This window comes from Oryctolagus cuniculus, chromosome 1 (assembly GCF_964237555.1).
Source record: "Oryctolagus cuniculus chromosome 1, mOryCun1.1, whole genome shotgun sequence".
Lineage (NCBI taxonomy): Eukaryota > Metazoa > Chordata > Mammalia > Lagomorpha > Leporidae > Oryctolagus > Oryctolagus cuniculus.
The window spans coordinates 113,362,821-113,382,116 of record NC_091432.1 but is presented as its reverse complement, the minus strand read 5'-3'; the positions used below and the strand labels follow the sequence as shown (position 1 = coordinate 113,382,116).

Genomic DNA, 19,296 nt, shown 5'->3' with positions numbered 1-19,296 from the left:
GCCAGCCCCTCTGCCCACACAGGACGACAGGGGTCAGGCCTGTGCGGCAGCCCACATAGGCATGCTTAGGCAAGCCCCGGCAGGCGGCTTCTGCGGCTGTGGGAATTTGACAGCACCATCGGCTCGCGCTACTCTCTGCATTTGCCATCCATTGTCAGCCGTGTAATTAGGGATATGGTGTGAGTCACAGGCGTGCTATTAAGACCGCTCTGGTTGGGTGAAATAGAGCAGCAGCGATCGCTGGGAGCACTGTTGACAGCCACAGAGAACTCCTGGAGGCCTCCGTGGCACGCCTTCCCCCTTCACAGCCAGAGCGCACCCGCCCCTGCTGCTCGGACGGCTCCGCCCCAGCAGGGGAGCGGAGAGCTGACCAATGCGACTGCCACAGTAGACAGCATCCAGCCCTTTCCACCGTTCTTGCTGCTGTACGCACAAGTCTGATCAGTGCAAAGTGAAGGAGGGCATTTCTCATGCATGCTCAGTTTTTGTTTGGGAAAGAGAGCCAGAGGCAGCATTATCCACCTTTGGCCACTCTTCCCGGGTGCACCTGCTCTGCCCTCTGGCCACTTCCTGGGTGCACCTGCTCTGCTTGCTAAGAGGCGTCTCGCCTTGTGGACAAGGCTCATGTGCTCATCCGTAAGAACAGCTTGGAAGTCAGTGCCCATGGAGCAGATCTGGGGCCCAGAGCAGCCTCTAGGGTCAGCAGTCTTGAGAGACAAGAGGAACAGGGTCAGGGAAGCCACGTGGTACTACATTCAGGATAACGGCTACCTTTGAGGGAGGCGGTATGGAGAGTGGTGAAAGGCGGCGAGCGGGGGCCACGGGGTCTTCAGGCTGCTGCAATGGGCTATTCCTTGACCCAGGCAGTGACTACATGGGATGTCCCCTTAGCGATCACTCATCAAGCTGAATATTGACTTGTACGCTTCTCCGTGTCTGTTGCAACAAGAGCGGTTTTTTAACAGTTAGGGGATGCGACCAAGAAGAAGAGAGAAATGGCTGCCATGAATTAAACACCCAGGGGATAGCATGGGCTCCAAGGCCTGGCGGCGACACGGCGGCTGGCTGCAGCGCCCACCCTGGCTGTGCCGCAGTCTGGCGATCCCACACCGGCGGGAAAGGCGAGCCCGGGCGTGCATGGCTCCTGTGGAGCTCTGTGAACATCTGGGCGGCTGCTCGCCCAAGGAGGGGTAAAATGAACATCTGCATGTTGTGAGTGGATTGCGTTTGCTGTGGGTGCAGAAGAGTCCAGATCCTTCTTCCAACAGCTGAACAGATTGCACCAGTCCCCGAGGAGGTGCCGCTTCTGCTGTGAACACCAGGCGAGCCCTGCGGGAGCCTTGCCTCCCCCCGGGAGTGCCAATCGCACCCCACCACCAAGCACCAAGCACCAGCCCCACCCTGGAGGGGTTGTAGAAGCTGGAAGAGGGGGCTGGTCTATGCCAGACACAACAGCGATGCTCTCACAGTGTTTTGTGGGAACGATCCTCGTATAGGCCAGAGAGGCATCTGACAGCCCTTGGTTTACGTCTGCCTCTGGCTAGCTCTGTGACCTTGGTCAACTTAGTTAACCTCTCTGAACTTGTTTTCTCCCAGTTCCCGCTTCCTGAGGCTGTGGTGAGAAATATATGCCTAGCTCAGAGCAGGCGCTTAATACATGCTCACTGCTCTTGCTATTACGATGCTGTTCCTGACTCTGCCTCCATTCTCCGTCCACTCCCTTGAGCGCCGGAGACCTGGCCTCTGCTTTGGGCTGCACCACCCTGCCTGGTGAGGTTTCCAGGGCCGAGCATTCTAACCCAACTCGCTTCTACTCATCCCCTCCGCTGTCGGCCAAACTGACACCAGCTTGCACGGTTGCCGTCGTCTTGACCACAGCCGCCCCGTCTTGCTGTCCTGCCCGTGTTCCACTCTGCTGCTCCCTGGCAGCCAGCCAGGCCTCTGGCCCACCACTCTGCCACACCCAGGACGCCGCAGGGCTGCCCAGAGTGTCTCCTGGATTTGGATGAGGATCTGCCTGCCAAGACTTGACAGTGCCTTTCTGAGCAGAGCCAATGCATCCACTGACCACGCGTTGCCATGTCAAAGGATCCGGGCCTCCATCTTGTTGCTTGCATAGCAAATGTGGACACAACTGGGGCAGGAATTTGTCATGAAGCAAGGGCACCTACGGGAGGGCTATGGAAGATGAGGAATGATTCCGTAGGGTCTGCAAAGGCTGTAAGAGAACGGGGGTGGCTCTCAGATGGCCAGCTCTGTGGCTGCCAGCACCGCCACTGGAATGAGCGAGCCGGGCCTGGCTCTGGTGATGACGGACGGTTGGGATGTCAGCTGCTCCCGACAAGCCACAGCATGGCAAAGAAAGCAGCCTGTGAATCCTGCCCGAGCACACCATGGCACTGGCTGGGGCCAAGCATGGTGACAGCAAGCCGAGCACCATGAGACCTTCTGCCGAGGGCTGGCCAGGGGACACAGTGGGGTCACACCAGGGGCTGTTTACTCACAGCAAGGGCTGAGCAGGGCCTGCCTGCCAGGAAGCCAGAGCAGCCGTGATGGCAAATGAGGCTCCACCACACACCTCAACATGGCATGGGCTCGGGGCAGCTCTGCCAGGCAATTAGAAAAACATACTGCGGGCCCATCCCCTCCAGAATCCTCATTCTGCCACTTCCTAGCCCACGACCTTGGGACAAAGTCAGTGTTCAGAGCCTCGGGTTCCTGATCTTCAAAATGGGGGCAATAACACCTTCCCTCGTAAATCAGAGGAAAGATTAAATGAGATAATACTTGGCACATACATAGTCCTGTGTCCTTTATACCTGTGGAGCAATTTCCAGCCAAGGACAGGTAAAACATTGCATCGGGAACCAGTAGGGGTTGAGCACAGCACATGGAGTCTTGAGCGAGCCGACTAGAAGCACCTGCTTCATGATGACCCTACCTGGGATGCCCCAACATACATGCTCAAGGCACTAAGGGCAGCCGGCTTTATGGAGGAGGCTTAGTGTAGCAGCGTGTGGAACGTCAGTGTGTATGTGGGTAAGGGCTGAGCAGACACGCAGTGAAGGCAATGAAAGCTTGGAGAGGGAAGACGGGAGGCACTCTGCCGTGGGGAACCACGAAGGAGCCTCGTGGGTCAATCTTAGAGCCACACAAGTCACCCTGGACCCCCCTCTTTTTGGAGGGAGAGGAAGAGGGTTGGGGCTGGCTACAGTCTTCTGTCTGCAGATGTTACTGCTGGGAAAAGTCGGGGTTGGAGTTTGAGCATGCAATGAGGGGGAGCTGGAGGCCCAGCTATGAGGAGCTGGGCAAGGCAGAGCCGGGAACGGGAAGCAGAATTTCCACCATGCGAGGGCAGCCTTGGGGGAAAACGTCCATCTCTTGCAGTCCCCACTTGCTGGATGCATGCACCAGCACTGCTGGGCCCCTGCTGTGTTTCCCTAATGCCAGTCAAAGGGACGTTGGAAAACCTACGACTGGTTCCTGATTCTCAGCATTGCACTTCGGCACAGGGTCTAAGTTCCTCTGAGTTTGGGGCTGGAATGGCTAGCTCTCTAACACATGCCCGTGGAGCATCCCTCCATCGCTCCAGAATTCCATGTAACCTTTACTCCACCCTACAGCCATGCACTCATATATCCATCTGTCTTGTCCATCCATCCACCCCATAATAGCTGAGTGCTGTGGCATGCTGAAGCCTGTTCCAGGTGCTACCAGTATGAAGCCAAACAAGACCCATGGGGTTCCTGATCTCAGGGAACTTGCATTCTAGTGAGGGGAGACAAACAATAAACAGACAGCCTTATAATAAGCAAGATTTTCTGGAGACAATGAAACAGGGTGATGTGGCAGAAGGTAACTGGGAAAGAGGGTGAGACTTCTGTAGGGTGACACTTCTTGGAGGAGGTGACATCTGGCTCAGACCTGGAGAGTGAGAAGGAAACAGGGGCAGAGATGTGGAGCATCAGGTGTTTGGCAGAAGGAAGAGCCACTGTGAAGGCCCTGTGCTGACGCTGGGCAGGCTACGTCCAGAGAACCGAGAAGGCCAGTAGGGTTGGTGCACCATGAGTGAGGGGCGGGGCATGGCAGGGCCAGCGCCTTGTGGGCTCCTGACAAGTTCTTCCAGGGATACTGGTGAAACTGTGGCCAATTCCAGGCAGGGTATCGGGGAAATGATTATGGTAGCTCAGGAGAGCTCAGGGATAGACCTTGACCTCCAACTTGAGCTATTTTTCTCTCTGCCCAAGAAGACAAGTGGACTCACCATCTTCTTACCAAACCAAAGGTAGCCCAGACACCCTGACCTCTGGGAGGGAGTTTTTTTCTCCTCCTTATGTCCCTGCTACCTTCAGAGAGTAAGAGCGGGGGTGAGAACAGCACGGGGGTCACTGCCATTGCAGGTGACCTTGGAAGGCTGCCAGGGCTCCCCATCACAGGATCAGTTTTGCATTGATAAATTACGCCACTGGAGTCTCCAGTCGTGGTGTGGAAAGGAGAAACTGACCCAGACCAGCCTGGGGAGAGCCTGGAGGAGCCTGTGGTAGGGAGACAGGCAGACGCGTGTGTTTGGGTAGAAGTGGGGTAGACTGAGGAGCTGAGCTTCGGGCCAGGAGAAGAGGTGTGAGCAAAGCCTGATGGAGAGGGAAGTGGGGGAGACAGCCAGCATCTGTGAGTCCACAGAGCACCACACAATCCGGATATTACACTTCAGAGACTTCTCGCCATAACTGGGGGTGCCGACCACCATTCCCATTATGAGTATGGTGCCTCTCAGGGTCAGAAACGCTGGCTGCCTCGTTCAGGTCCACACAGCTGAGAGCTGGCAGGGCAGGCATTTGGATCTGGGTGAGCAGCAGCAGGGAGGGAAGGGCGTGTGGGGACAGAGTGAGCACACCCCTCCCCATTTGTCACCCCTCTGCACTGACAGCTTCCCTGCAGAGCTCCGGCCCAGCTCTGTCCTCTTGCTGGCCTTCTCTGCCCACCCCACCAACTCACCGTGCCCACGTCCTCAACCCCTCATCTCTGCCGTCGAAGCTACTCTTACCCATGCACCATTAATGACTTCCGCATCCATCTGTTACCCCAAGTGGAGACCGAGAGTCAGCCTGGAACCGCCCCGCTCCCTCCCTGCTCTGCCCTCTCCCCACTCGATAACCAAGCCCCCTCCCTTTGTCCTGGAAGTGACTGCTTCATCCACTAGCACTGCTCAACTCCTGCTGGCATGAGCATTATTCAATCCTCCTTTGAATTACTCAGTGGCCTCCACACTGGCCTCTGCTTCCAGTTCTTTCCCACGCCATCCACCTACTAACCGCACTGGGCATCAAGGGTTTCAAACTTGAGCGTGCATCAGAGCCAGTGAGAGGGCCTGGTTAGGCTGCAATGTGCTAGGCCCCACTCTCGGGCTTCTGACTCCAGAGGTGCAGACGGGACCCCTAAGCTGGATTGCTGACAAGTCCCAGGTGACGTTGACGCTGCTGATTCAACCACACTTGGAAAGCCACTGCTCAAGAGCCTAATTCTGCCCTACAAAATCCAATCCCACCACCCTGCTGCTTTCCAAACTCCAGTGACTCTCCACTGTGTCCGCAAGGCAGTCCCAGCTCCTTGCCAAGGTCAACGGTGAGCTTCACAACCTAGGCTGGACTCGCCTTTTCAGCAGCACCTCAAGCTACTGACCTTCCTGCAACCTACGATGCAGCCACATCACATCCCTCATGTTCCTTAAGCGTGTCACGTCTTCCAGACACCACACAGGCGCCTCCGCCTGCAACTCTTTCCCCCTTGTCACCTGTCAAATCCCTACTTGTCCATCAAGGCCCAACTTCCTTTTGAGGCATCACAGTGTGTGAGAACTTTGATGTCGGACAGGCATGGCTCTGAATTCTAGATCAATCACTGGTTAGCTGTGTGGCCCTGCATCCGTGTCTCCTGCAAGCCAGTGTTAACCTCAGCTTCTTCATTAGAAAACGTGAAAAATAATATTTACCTTGCAAAAGTGCTGTGTGGAGAGGAAATGGTGCATGATAAATGCCTGGCAGGTGGTGAGTGTTCAATGAACAGAGACATGATTAGCATTAGCTCTCCTGCCTGCCTCCAGCTGAACTGCTTCCTTTCTTCTCTTTGCTCCCAGAGACTTTTGCACGGAGTCCATCCTCCACGTAGCCCATGCTACAGACTCACGGTATTTTGACACGCTCAGTCTCGTTCCCAGCATGGTTGGGGCCACTGTAGAAATTCTAAAAATTGACCTTTCCAGTAGACTTAATGGGCACTTGGCTTGGCCAGCTGAAGGAATCTCTGTAGGAAGAAATCCACAGGTGGATACAGCCCCACCACACAGCACATGCTTGGTGAGTAGAGGGAGGGCTAGGTTTCAGGCCTGGTTTACCTCTTGGGTAGTGAACACCTGCATGAGGGTACTTGGAGATTCTACCTATAAAAGGTCTTCAAAAAATCATAGTAAATGCACTTTATGAAATTAAAAAAACTATGCATGGATTCCCAAAATGTTTTGCACCAAAGCAAACTTCTCTTTTAATTCTGTATTCCATGAATGTTTTGAAGTATATGTGTATGGAATGTAAGCCTTGGGAAAGTAAGAAGTGTGTCTTATTCAACCACAAGTTACAAGCAATGTTGAAGCCACAGCCAATACTAGCTGAGGGTAGGAGGTGAGTCAGTGGGGTGAACAGGGTCCCAGCCTCAGGTTCAGGAATAGGGCTCTTCTTCCTGGGGAAGAGGTAGGTATGATAACCAAGGTTTGGGGCTAGTGCTTAAGCTGCCACCGATGGTACTGGCATCCCACACATGGGTGCCGGTTTGAGTCCCAGCTGCTCCACTTCTGATCCAGCTCCCTGCCAATGTGCCTGGGAAAGCAGTGAAGGATGGTCCAAGTGCTTGGGCCCTGCACCCATGTGGTGTTCACGGATGGAGTCCCAGGCTCCTGGCTTCAGCCTGACCCAGCCCTGGACATTGTGGCCATCTGGGGAGTGAACCAGTGGATGAAAGATCTCTTTCTGTCTCTTCCTCTCTGTGACTTTGCCTTTTGGATAAATAACATAAATCTTAACAACAACAAAAAGGAACCAAGATGAGCAGCTTCATAGATTCAGGGGGACAATCAGAGCTGAACTGCTGGGTAAGTGAGAACAGGTCTCGGGGAACAAGGCAGAAGCTAAGTCCACGTTTGCCAAACCTGAGCTCTTGAAAGCACGCACAACCTCAGACTAGTGCCTGGGGAGACTCAAGAATGGAGCACTCCTGGAAGACCTTAGGACACCACTGTCCAACTGTTGCTATGGCTTCCTCCCCTCCCCCACCCCGGCCAGCTCCCCACTCCTGGCTCTTCTGCTGAACCGCGGGCCCATCCCTTGGAAGGCTTTCAGACGCCTTCAGGAATGTGTTCTCATTTCCTCTGCAGATGCCGCTCTCCCCCAACAGCTGGCACTCAGTGGGGAGGGGAGATAATTCCCGCCAAGTAGGCCTTCTGACAAATTCCCAGGCTGCTTCCAGATCCCATGGAGACTGGCGCGGTTCCCCAATCGGCGGTAGATGAAGTAGCGCCAAACCTAACTAATCTCCACACCCCTCGAGATTCCCCAAACCTGCTCTTTGGTGGAAAGCATCCCCCACATGGGTCTACAGCTGGGCAGGCAGAACCCTGAGGTCTGACCCTGAGGCTGTGGCCGCCCTTCTCTGGGAAGGGGCTCTGTGGGAGACAAGGATGCCAGCTGTGCACCTGCACAGGTGGTGTTCCCGGGCCATTCCTTCACCCTGTCCTGCTCGGGGTTCCCCTGGCAACGCACCCACATGTGTACACTTTCTTGTCCGTGTCTGTACTGCCCCTCCCTCCATGACACCTAGTTAGTAAGCTTTCCAACACTGAACCAGGGGCCAGCGCTGTAGCGCAGAGGGTTAAAGCCCAGGCCTGGAGCACTGGCATCCTATGTGGGTGTCGGTTCAAGTTCCAGCTGCTCCACTTCTGATCCAGCTCCCTGCTAATGCACCTGGGAAAGCAGTGGAGGATGGCCCAAGTACTTGAGCTTGTGCACTTATGTGGGAGACCCAAAAGAAGCTCCTGGCTCCTGGCTCCTGGCTCCTGGCTTTGGCCTGGCCCAGCCCTGCTCATTGCGGCCACTTGGGGAGAAAACCAATGGATGGAAGACCTCTCTCTCTCTCTCTCTCTCTCTCTCCCTCTACCTTTCTCTATAACTCTGCCTTTCAAATAAGTAAAATAAATCTTTAAAAAAGAAAGACTGAACCCAATCTGATTTGTACTCTTACCCCAAATCCCTAGCACACTGACCAACACACGGGGGTGCTGAATCATTGCCTGTTGATTGATCAATCAATTGAAAGCTTGATTTTTGAGCCTTGGATTGATGGTTGGGTTGATATAAGTGTGATGAAGGACTTTCTTTAGGTTCATGGAAGAGATGCTTATCACACAGCACCTTGCCAGGCATCAATCAAAAGAAGCATGAAGACTTTACTACTGGAGGCACTGAGTTAGGCGCACACGGATGACAAGATGGGCATCAGGCTCACGGAGTTTCCAGTCCTATTTGCACAGAGAACTCCCGCACGAGAGCCCCCACGCAGGAGTCCTTTCTGCCTCCTGCTCTCCTATCCCCGCAGCACGTGCTCTGGTGTTTCTGACACTGCACTCATCTTGTACGACTTTGTGTTAAGGTGATTTCTGTGCGCATCTGTCTGTCTTTGGAGATGGACAGTTCCTAAAGGGAAAAGACCTGGCTTCCAATCTTAGCACTTCTCCGGGAGTCAGCCTCTTTGGGCTCCATCTTCTTAGTATGTACAAGAGGACTGGTCACAGCCACACCCACTTTCCAGACAAGGGGGATGAGGACATTGGCGTCATCCAAGTGGCTCTCTCAAACTGGCCTGAGAGGGGACTGCGCCTTTAATGCCATTCTCCTGGGCCATCCTGTTCCTTCCAGTTCCTCCAGCAGCACGTGCAGAGGACAGCAAGACCAGATCCCGGTCGCTTTCCACTGCAGTCCCAGTGGTACAGTGAGAACATGAGATTGTGGTTTAAATAGGTTCCGAGTCTGGGCTCTGGCCACTTGCTGTAGGTTCGAGCTTGTGTTAACTACAGAACTGTCTGAGATCCTTGTCCTCATCCATGGAATGGATAATCCCTGCCTCACGGGGCCAGGGAAGGACTGAACGCAGTAGTGACTCCTACAGGGGGGTCTGGCCTTATCAGGAGCCAGCAGTCCCCTCCCGCTTCTAATCTCCCCATCCTGGTGGCTCCGCTTTGAACTGGGAAGAGACATGACCAAATGTCTTCCATTCCTATCCTCAACAGAGCCAAGGGAACCAGAGGAAGAACACCTGGGAGCCTGTGGCAGAGCCCTCCACGGGAAGCAGGTGATGACTAGGGAGGGCGTGGCTGGGCTCATTCTCAGTGCAGGGTGGGGTGGGGAGCACTGGAGGCCCAGCTGCCATCTTCTGGAGAGTGTGTGCCCACTCTTTGGGGGGCCAGAGGGGGACCTGGGACCCAGCTGCAGTGGTGACAGCCCACATGGTCACGTTAGAAGCAGAGGAGAGAGGTCACAGTCACGAAGCTGCCTCTGTGCCTTTTTACCACGTGCGAGAAAGGGCTCGAGTGCCAGGAAGGAACTGTCACGGAAATCAAAATGAGATGCGTGTCCTAAAACAAGAGCTGGGCAGGGCCGGAGAACAAAGGCAACCCGGGGCTGAGAGGCAGCCCGCCAGGAACGGCTGTCTGTGAACAGTGAACCACCAGGGTGGACCTCCTTCCTACCCAGCTCTCTGTGGGCTGCATGCAGGGGTCCCCCAGGAGGCCCCAGTAGAAAGGACCCGTCCCAGAGTCAGACTGCCCCTCCCTCCTCTCCCAGGAGGCAGGGTGACCTTAACCCATGCTTCAAAGTCTCCCACCACTCAATAGGTCCTTGAGTTTCAGGCTGTCACCCCACCACACCGTCGCCTCCTCTCCCAGGCATCCTGACTGCCACTGCTTAAATCCAGCCCCAACCCATCCTCCCCGATCACTGGCCAGCTGTCTAAGGAGAAAACCTGCGTCTGGTCTTCCCACTCACAACCCTCCCCCAGCTCGCCTGCCAGCTTAACCTTTTGGAACCAAGGCCTATCTATCATGCCACTGCTTTCTTCAAATGAAACAAACCACCTGCTCTTCTGCGGCTCCACGAACCTCTGGACACAGTAAATATCCAAACATATAAATGCCACCACCACCAGCCCGTGGCTGCAGCTCTGTTCTCCCCTGCCCATCTCATGCTTGACTGGAGCCGCCCAGAGCCCACGGCATGGTCCTGGATGCACCTCGGCACCCACCATACCCAGAACAAGCTTTGCTGTCAAGACCACCCTGCTCGACCCTCAGGACGGGCTCAGGCATGGCTTTCTTGCCGATGCTCCCCTCCGGTGCCCTGTGTTTCTATCAGACCGGCTCTGCCATTCACGTCCCATGGGATTCCCAACAGGCTCCTTGCCTGCTCTGTGACTCAGCTTTCTCCTCCATCATCTTTGGCTACAGTGAGGATCGCGTTAATATACTCAGGTGCCTAGAGCAGAGCCCGGCCCAGAGGAAACACTTGACACGTGTCAGTCATAATTACCAGGATCCTCATCATTGTAACCATGATCACTGGCACGTGTGTCGCGCTGTGCGGTGATTCTTGGTTTGCCTGTTGGCCTCTCTGAGCGGAAGCTGAACTGCTATGGGCGATTCCTCACATCTGAACAGGGCTTCTCAGAAAGCGAACTCTTTGATGGATGAGTGAATGACGGAATGAATGAATCTTTGAATTGTAATCAAAGCCCATCTCTCCCTGATCGGAGTCAATGCAGAGACCAAGCCTTAATGAGGAAGGCCCAGGAAAGCCCTCCCTGAGTGTGGCTGGCACAGGGGAGGAAAGTTGAACACTCACTGTTAGCCCCTGGATCGGGGGGATCTTTATTCTAAAGGATGCAGAATAGAATTCTGTGACCTATTTGCAGTTGAAACAGTCTCTGGCTTCCAGGTGGGAAGCAATCCCAGAGGACCAGTTTTTTTTTTTTTTTTTTTTTTTTAAAGTGTCTCTGTACTCCCTTCCTGGCGCCACGAGGCTCAGACAGGAATGGTCCCCTCCCGGGTCTCTGGCCAACTCCCCCCCAAGGTCCTTTCCCCAGGAGGGGAAGTGGATCGAGGTATTTCAGCTTCATTTCCACTTAATTCGTCAAAATGTCATTGGTAAGAGCTATTTGATGTCCAAAGCTTATGAGCCTTGAATCTAAGCCTTCCAAAGCCCTTTTCTCTTTGAACCTGCATGTCCCATTCTGCCAGCGCAGAGTGGAATGCCCACAGCGTGCTTTGTTCTGAGCTGTGAAGCTACATGGAGGCTCCAGCTCTTCAAGTCTATGCTCCTCTGGCCCAAACAGGGCCCTGAGAATGTGAAATGCAGCTTCCGGGGCCAAAACAAATCCAAGTTTGAGACCCTCCCAGAAAGCCCTCTACAGCGGCGGCATGAGCCATCGGGCGGGGGGCAAGAGGCTGCCCATCTGGTCCGCTTTACACGAAGCTTCTTGCTTTCATGCCAACCAGACTCCACCTTGAGATGGGTTCCCATCAAAAGACATGCCTAGAGGATTTTCACAGAAATGCAGAAAGTGTGTTCCTGTGCCCTTCTACAAACAGCAGGCCAGGCACCCAGGCCCACCTCCTAGAGCAGACAGACAGGAAGACACTGCGGCTCTAGAATGCCGAGTGCCGCCACCCAACACTACCGACAGTGCCACTCACGCACGCAGGCGGCTGCTCTATCCATTGAGCCCTCCAAAGAGAGTGCTTGCCGAGCCCCTTGTTGGAAGAGGGGAGTCTCCCTGATGTCCAGGCTTCACTGCCTGCTGCTGGCACGTGGTCGCTGTCCAGGGAAGACAGGTGGGTAGCCGTGTGCGCGCACACCTCAGGCACCTTCTGCTTGTACACGCTCGCTTTCCTTCCAAGTTCTACTTGCGCTCCCTGGGTGACAGTCCCAGATGACTCACCTGTGCCTGTAGGCTGATGTCCAGCCCCAGCCTAGAGGCCACTGGTTCAGGATCCTTGCACCTTGAGTGGAAATCTGAAGCTTACCCCACTGTGATGCAAATAATGCCTTTAGCTCCTCACTGTTGATGGAGGATTGGTTTCTATTTATGTATGTATGTATGTATGTGTCCTGAGGACTGCATTCTCCTTCAACAAGAACAGGGCACTGAGAGACTGTGTGGTATGCCTAAAAGTCAAGTAGTAAGGACTCCAGGGCCAAACCACGACCTTGGGTTTGCTTGGCCAGGAAGATGCCCTCTCACTGTTACCAATAATGCTCCAGGAAGAGCGCCCAGCACCACCTGCGCTAGTGACGCACACAGGGAGGCTGGCGCCTCCCCAGGACAGGCTCAGCAGGTTCTGCCTCCGCGCTGGCGGCTGGGGCCGTGCACCCTGGTATCCCACCTGCTCTACTGGCTGCCCCTTCAGTTTGTCTCACCTCACTCCTTGTACCATGGGCTTGCGGAGACCTCTTGGCACCTGTGCTATGAGGCTGCAGGTGGGGAGGAGGTTACGGCCACGCCCACCTACTGGCTCAGCCTATGTGATAGGCCTTGCACTGCGAGCCCTGACCCTGTTGCCCTGGGCTCTGACTTCTCCAAAGGCTCCGGAGGGTCCTGGTGCACAGCCCAGAGTGTGGGGGCGGTGACAGCCCGTGCTGTGAGTGAGGGTTTGTTCTCACCACACAAGTCCCCTCCCTGCTACTCAGTGCTGCAATAGTTTCACAGCATCTCTGCAGACTAACCATCAGCCGATCAGCCGTGCTTGGCACAGCGCTGCGGCCAGCTCACTAACGCACTCCCGCTACGTGCTCTCCTCCCATGCCTGCCCCCTCCCCTCCTCCTCACTCCTGCTTCCTGGAAGCTCTGGCTGTGGGTTCTGTTTTCTACGCAGCCTGGCTGAAGGAAACTCTCCTGCTTCCACATCCCAACCTCTCACATGTGTGTGCGTGCATGTACGTGTGTGTGTGTGCATGCATTTGCACACGGGTGTGTGTGACCTCACATCTTTACAAGCAAGGCTTTGCAGATGAACACAGCAGCCTTCGAAGAAGGGGAGGGGAGATGAAACAAGCTGCCCCAGAGCACATAGCTAGCGAGTGAATGAACTGAGATCCTGACTTGGATCTGCCTAGCGTCGAGGGATCGATGCTCTCTCATTTCTTGGGCACTGAAGTCAGACAGACAAGGGCATAAACTCTGGCTTTGAATTCACTGGCTGTGCGATCTTGGCCAAGTGACTTAGCCCACCTGTGCCTCCATTTCCCCTGAAATCTTCCAGGGTAGTTTAGGGGAAGGTTCTAGGGCAGAGGACAAGCCATAATCCTCAGGGAACATCTGGGATAGGTGGGGTGCCAGGGTCTCCTGCTGCTGCCGAGGGCCGGCGCGTGTGGCACCCAGCCAGCCTGCCTCCTGCGGGGCTCCTCCCTTCTCCTGGTTCAGGTAACTCCTACCTGTCCTTCAGAGTTCCAACATCTTTCCTGGGGGAAGCTTGCCCTCTCTGCCCCCTTTCTTCTCCAGACAGAACCCCACTCCCTCGAGCTGCTCTCTCACAACTGCTCCCTTGCACATATCACGGTATGAAATTAGACACGCACTAGTGGTCACTCATGAACAACTGTCTTGCTCGCTGGTCTAGGGATTCCTGAGCACAGCACCCATGGTTGCTTGCACCCCTTGGAATCTCCAATGTCTAGAACAGTCGAAGGTGCTCGGTAAATATTTGCTGAGTTAATGGGCTAATTACTTATTAAGATCACGTCACCAAGTCTTGATGAGACCAAAGCAGCCGTGCTTTTACTCGAAGCACGATCTGGAGTGAATTTTAAGATCCCCGTCTGATTGCACAAGTCACTCGGTAAGGTAGCTGCCTGTCCTTGAGTGCCAGCCTCCTCTCCCTCTTCTGCCAGTCCAAGTCACAGCTCATTAGGGGACTAATAAGGAGACGGCTATGCCCTGGCACCACCATCCCTGAAGTCACCCTGCCACGCCCCACGCAGCCCAAGGGTGCAGAAGCAATGGGCTCAAGGTGACCCGGATGTGTGTGTGTGGTGGGGGCACGAGGGTGAGGACAAGGCCTGGCCTGTCACTCCCATGCTTAACTGCTGGGCTGAGCCTGCAGAGCGGAAACCCAAATTGGAACACTTGTCACGGAAGCGGCGCATCCCATTCTGGGGCAGCGCACACGTCCCCAGCAGTGGGAGCGCCCTGCCCAAGCCTTCGCCCCCCATGAGGGTCCTCCGTGGACTTGTCAGCCATCCGGGCACAGCCCCTCTCAGGCAGCCAGGGCCCACCTGTGAGCCAGCGCCACTCTGGATGCTTCCCGATTCCCTGAAGGAGGTTTGCAGACACTGTCTAGACTGCTTGCCAGGGAAGCTCCTAAGCCAGGCTCCCTCCTCCGCTCTCACCGCGCCCTACTGTTCCCGGTGCCTGCTCAAGGACTGTTTCCTCAGTGCTTCAACTAATATTTGTATCCTTGAAGATTAGGATTCTAAAGATTAATCTTAGATTCCAATTAAGAAATCATATGAATTCAACAAATAACTGAATCTGAGTTCGAATCCTGGCTCTGTCTCGTACTAACACTGTGGCTTCCGACAAGTCACTCAAGCACACTGACCTTCAGACCGCTCATTTGCAAAGTGAGGATTACATGGAGCTAAAAGGTATTTACTTTAAAATTTAATTTATTGTTTATTTTTATCCATTTGGAAGACAGTGATACAGAGTCAGAAGTAGAGAGAGAGAGAGAGAGAATCTTCCTCACATTGGTGCACTCTCCAAGTGATTGCACAGCCGAGGCGGAAGCCAGGAGCCCAGAACTCAGTTAATCAGGCAGGGACCCAACAACTTGAGCCATCACAGCTGCCTCCCAGGACATGCATTAGCAGGAAGCTGGAGTCAGAAGCAGAGCCAGGACTGGGACCTAGCAACTACAATAAGGGATGGGGGAGTTACGAGAGGCAGTTTAACTGCTGTGCCTAAAGCCAGCCTCCACCAAGATGTATCATAAAGAGGATTTGAGACACAGCGCGTAGAGCACCTTGCACATCAGCGCAAGCCGGGAGCCCCTCCCACTCTCGAAAGCACAGACGTTCCAAGTGGCATTGAGAACCCAGGTCTTGGCTCTACGCGCTGGGTCCTCGTCCCTGCCTCATCACAAACACTCAGTTGTGGAAATATTCTCAGCGACGGAACAACGGTCTCATTAAATTTCACAGTGGTTCTCAGTGAATACAGAGAAAACAAGCGGTGTCCCCCAGGAAGCGCTTCCGATACCCTCGCTCTAAGCTGATGGCAGACTGACATCCCGCCACGCGCACCTGCATGTGAATAAGTCTCCACACCCACCCCGACAGTCGACAGCTCAGCCAGACACACCGTCCCCTCAGTCTGCACAAGGGCATGACGGACGGCGCAACAGCACACGAAGCAACAAAGCAGCAGCCCTGTGACCAGCTCCTCTGGCAGGTGGTCCCTTTCCCCTGTTATTTCACCGCAGCCCCCTTGACCTTCTCCCTCCTGCATCAAAGCCAGCCAACGTGTGTGTGTGTGTGCTCTACACCCCAGGGGTCCGTCCCACTCTGCCAGGGGACGCCAGTGAGCAGCAAAATCATCAGAACAAACCAGAAACATCTAGATCACCCCAAAATGGAAGCCAAATACCCTAATTCATGCTAATCATGAAAGCTTCGGTGATCTTTTCCCAGGTGCTGGACTAGGACAGCCATTGAGTAGGGCTGCTGGTGGCCTTATTGACCAATGCCCAGCACCAGTGCCCAGCTCCATGCCAGCTCTGTAAGGAGCTGGGGCATGAATGAACACACACATGAAAAGTGCATGACCGACTGAGTGAACACAGCACAACTTGACATCCGCCCGCCGCCCTCCCGCCCCACCCGCGAGTCCGGATCACCTGGCGGCTCCTTACCCTGGCGATCAGCTCCCCGACCATGCCCGTCCAGGTGCCGTTGGCCTCAGGCACGCCGTAGACGCCGTCCCCCACCAGGCGGATCTTGTAGTTGAAGCGGAGGATCTCCGCCAGCTCCTTGAGCATGTCCACACAGAAGCCCTCGTAGCGGTCATTGCCTTCCATCTCCTGGTGGTTCCCCTTCAGCATTAAATACGGGTTTTCCTGCAGCAAAACTGGGCAGCTGTCATTCTCATCTTAGCCCTGGCATCTTGGCCACGTGCGATGGGGAGGGCCGAGGCACGGGAGGGAGGGGAGCAGGTTGGGTGGAAGGGATCCCTTTGGGGATAGCAGTTACGCCCCTCTCCTCTGACCCACTCCTTAAAGCTGCCCTGTGAGGTGCTTCTCATATCAGGATCACACAGGGCCTCCCACGGCACAGAGGGTCAAGATGCGGCCACTCTACCTTGTTTAAGGTCAACATCTGGCCCCACTCTCTCCCCCCAACCTTTCTCTTGCTTTCCTTCCTTTTGATTATCTTACACAGACCCACTGCTGGGCAACCTAAGATACAAGGATGCTTACAATCCAGCAGGCCAGGTAGGAGCGCGCACACGAGCAACTGCACTTGAAGGCAGGGTGCGTTGGGAAGATGGGTGGCCTTTCCTGCAGAATACCCAGAGAAGGCTCCACAGGGGAGTGGGATGCAAGCGGACGGGTGGAAGTGGTGTGAAGGCGGAGGCATGATGGGCCAGGGAAGGGCACCATCAGAGAGGAGGCTGGGAGAGGTTCGTGGGGACATGAGGCTTGGGGACAGGTCTGAGGGGAGATGGCTGAGCACGGTGGCAGAGATGGTTCTAGAAGCAAAAAGGGGCACGTGCTGAGATGCTGGTTTGCTGAGCTCAAGCTGGACAGGGCTTCTGGGAGTGGGGTGGGGTGGAGCTAGATTGGAGGCCATGGGGGAGTAGTATGATGAAGCGAGAAGGCAAAAGGTCGTGCTCGGGAAGCACTAGTTCCAACCTGGGAGTGGCGTGGCTCTGATTCATGATCAAGTCCACTGTCAGGTCAGTGAGGACGGCCAGTGTCCCCGCCTTCCACATGTGCTGTCCTCAGCTCAAGGGCTTCCCCTGCCCATCTTCTGCTAAACCTAACTTGTCCTTGTCCTTGCAGTCACCCTGCCTCCTCCCACCAGCCCACTTCTCAGAATGCCCCCTGCACTCAGGGACACCCTCTTCGCACCTGTTCCTGGGCTGACCCGACCTCCTCTGCCCTCTGCACTTCCTCCACTGACTCCAGCACTGGACTGTCGTTCAGTGTGTGAGTGACAGGTGCCAACATGGCTTTATGGACAGGGTTTGGTTGGGGGCTTCCATCCTGGGGATGGCAAAGTCCCGGGATATCTGATTATCATGGCGACTGTCAGAAAGTTCTCTTCCCCAAACACTCTCTACTCTCAAGTTAATTTAAAATCCACTGACATATTCAGTGTAAATACACACAGCCTAACTAGCAGGGAGGGGGCATGACAGCCCAGGATCAGAACAGCTGGGGTCCCTGGAACTTTCACAGATGCTGAGAGACAATGTAGCAACATGTTTCACACTGGCCTGGCACAGAAATTTTGTGTGTTTGCTGGTATTAACCGAGAAATCACTCACACGTCCCAAGTGTATCCTGATGTGCACGAGAGACAACATGGATATGTGCTGGGTTTTAAGGGATAAATCATTCAGGATTACCAGGCGCCAGGGAAGGCGCACCAGTGATCATCCGGGGCGGGGGGGGGGGGGTTAATCAGGCTCACTATTCCTGCAAAGAGTCGCCCACTCGCATCAGCCACTCAGACACAAGCACAGAATCAACACAGGCTGTGGCTTCAGTGACGCCCGCTGTGTCTTAAGCATCACTGCATGTCACAGAGGCCCACCAGCACCCCGCCCTCACGAACACATGTGTGCATATGAGCATGCATGTGTGTACACGTGGGCACACGCATAGACACGCTGATCAGAGTGACTCCCTCAGTACAGAAACATGACTCCGTGGTCTCAGTGTAGGATCTGCACCAAAGCTCCAAGCACAAATCCCACACCCTGGGAGACAGGAAGCAAAACCCAACAATTTCCCGTCTCCCTCCTAAATTCTCCTTGGCTGTTAAGGGCCAGTTCCTCCCCTGTGGGAAGGAATTACTTCTCTCCAGTACTGAGCTACTGCTCTGGGGCAGGCACGCTTGCCTCGAGGGAGCTCTCATTCTAGACGGGAAGGTAGACACTCAAACAGGAGTCTCTGATAGGAGAGATGCCTCAGGGAAGGAAGTGTGCAAAATGCCAGGGATATGCAGGGCAGGAGGGAAGACTTCATGGAAGAGGTGATCTCTGAGCAGAGCTTTGTAGGGTGCATAGGCATTTCTGGCCGGAGAGAGGACTCACAAGGAAGAATATTCCAGGCAGAGGGCACAGCACGTCAAAGGCATGGAGAGGCACAGGACAGTGACCGATCCAGCACTGGGGAGGAGGTGGGTGAGGCAGGCTGGGGGTTTCTATGATTATGAGGGGTTTCTATCCCAAGCTAAGGGGAGGTGGCCCCAGGCAGGCAGTGGAGGGTTGTAAAGCAGGAAGTGACAAGGTGATTCTGGTTTTAGAGAGCCCACGCTACAGGCAGGGGTGGGGCCAGGCTGAGAAAGTGGGGAGGGAGCCTGTGCAAGGGCCAGGGGGCTGCCCTGGAGCAAGGCACTTGAGCCTGCGTTCTGCAGAAGGGCACTGGCTATGGGACAGACAGGAGGACAGACTTCCGGACTTGAGAAACACAGTATCCTCATCCAGTACTGGTCTTTTACTGCTCCCCCACTGGGACAGAAGCACCTTACAGCTGGGGCCTTGTGACCCCTGGATCAAGGATGTGGTCTACGTGCCTAGGATGGTGCCAGGCATATACCAGCACCCGATAAGCTATTCATCCACTGAAGGAAGGAAGGAAGGAGAGAAAATATTCAGGGGCTCTGTCTCCTTCCAAGTGAAGGGACAGCCTGCAGCCTGGCGGTCCACTCCTGCCACTGCAGACCCGCCCCCGCCTCCTCCACCTCTGCCTCCTCCCTTCCCTCCCCATGCCCTCTTCTGGGGAGAGCCTGCACTTTTCTGCCTCCACACTCTACGCTTGCATGCCTCGTTCCCAGCTTTCACCCACCCTGCTTACAGGACGTCAACGGTTCCTGCCAGGGCTCCTGGGCCCAGGAGACCATGAGGGCAGTGAGGGAGGAGGTAGCCAAGCTCTTTCATGATCTCAAAAGACTTAGGAGAAATGGACGCATTTGCACG

The 19,296-nt window shown here is 55.0% G+C and overlaps 1 protein-coding gene across 4 annotated transcripts in view; it reads right to left on the bottom strand.

Moving 5' to 3' along the window:
• Positions 1-19,296, bottom strand: part of GRIK4 (glutamate ionotropic receptor kainate type subunit 4) — a 435,012-nt gene that overhangs the window by 56,454 nt on the left and 359,262 nt on the right. For 3 of the 4 annotated variants that reach the window (XM_051819403.2, XM_051819421.2, XM_051819410.2), the window contains one exon: positions 16,004-16,207. In XM_051819403.2, coding sequence (XP_051675363.1) covers positions 16,004-16,207 — 204 coding nt within the window. The remainder of the gene's footprint in view (positions 1-16,003; positions 16,208-19,296) is intronic. The other variant, XM_051819416.2, reaches the window with a different exon arrangement.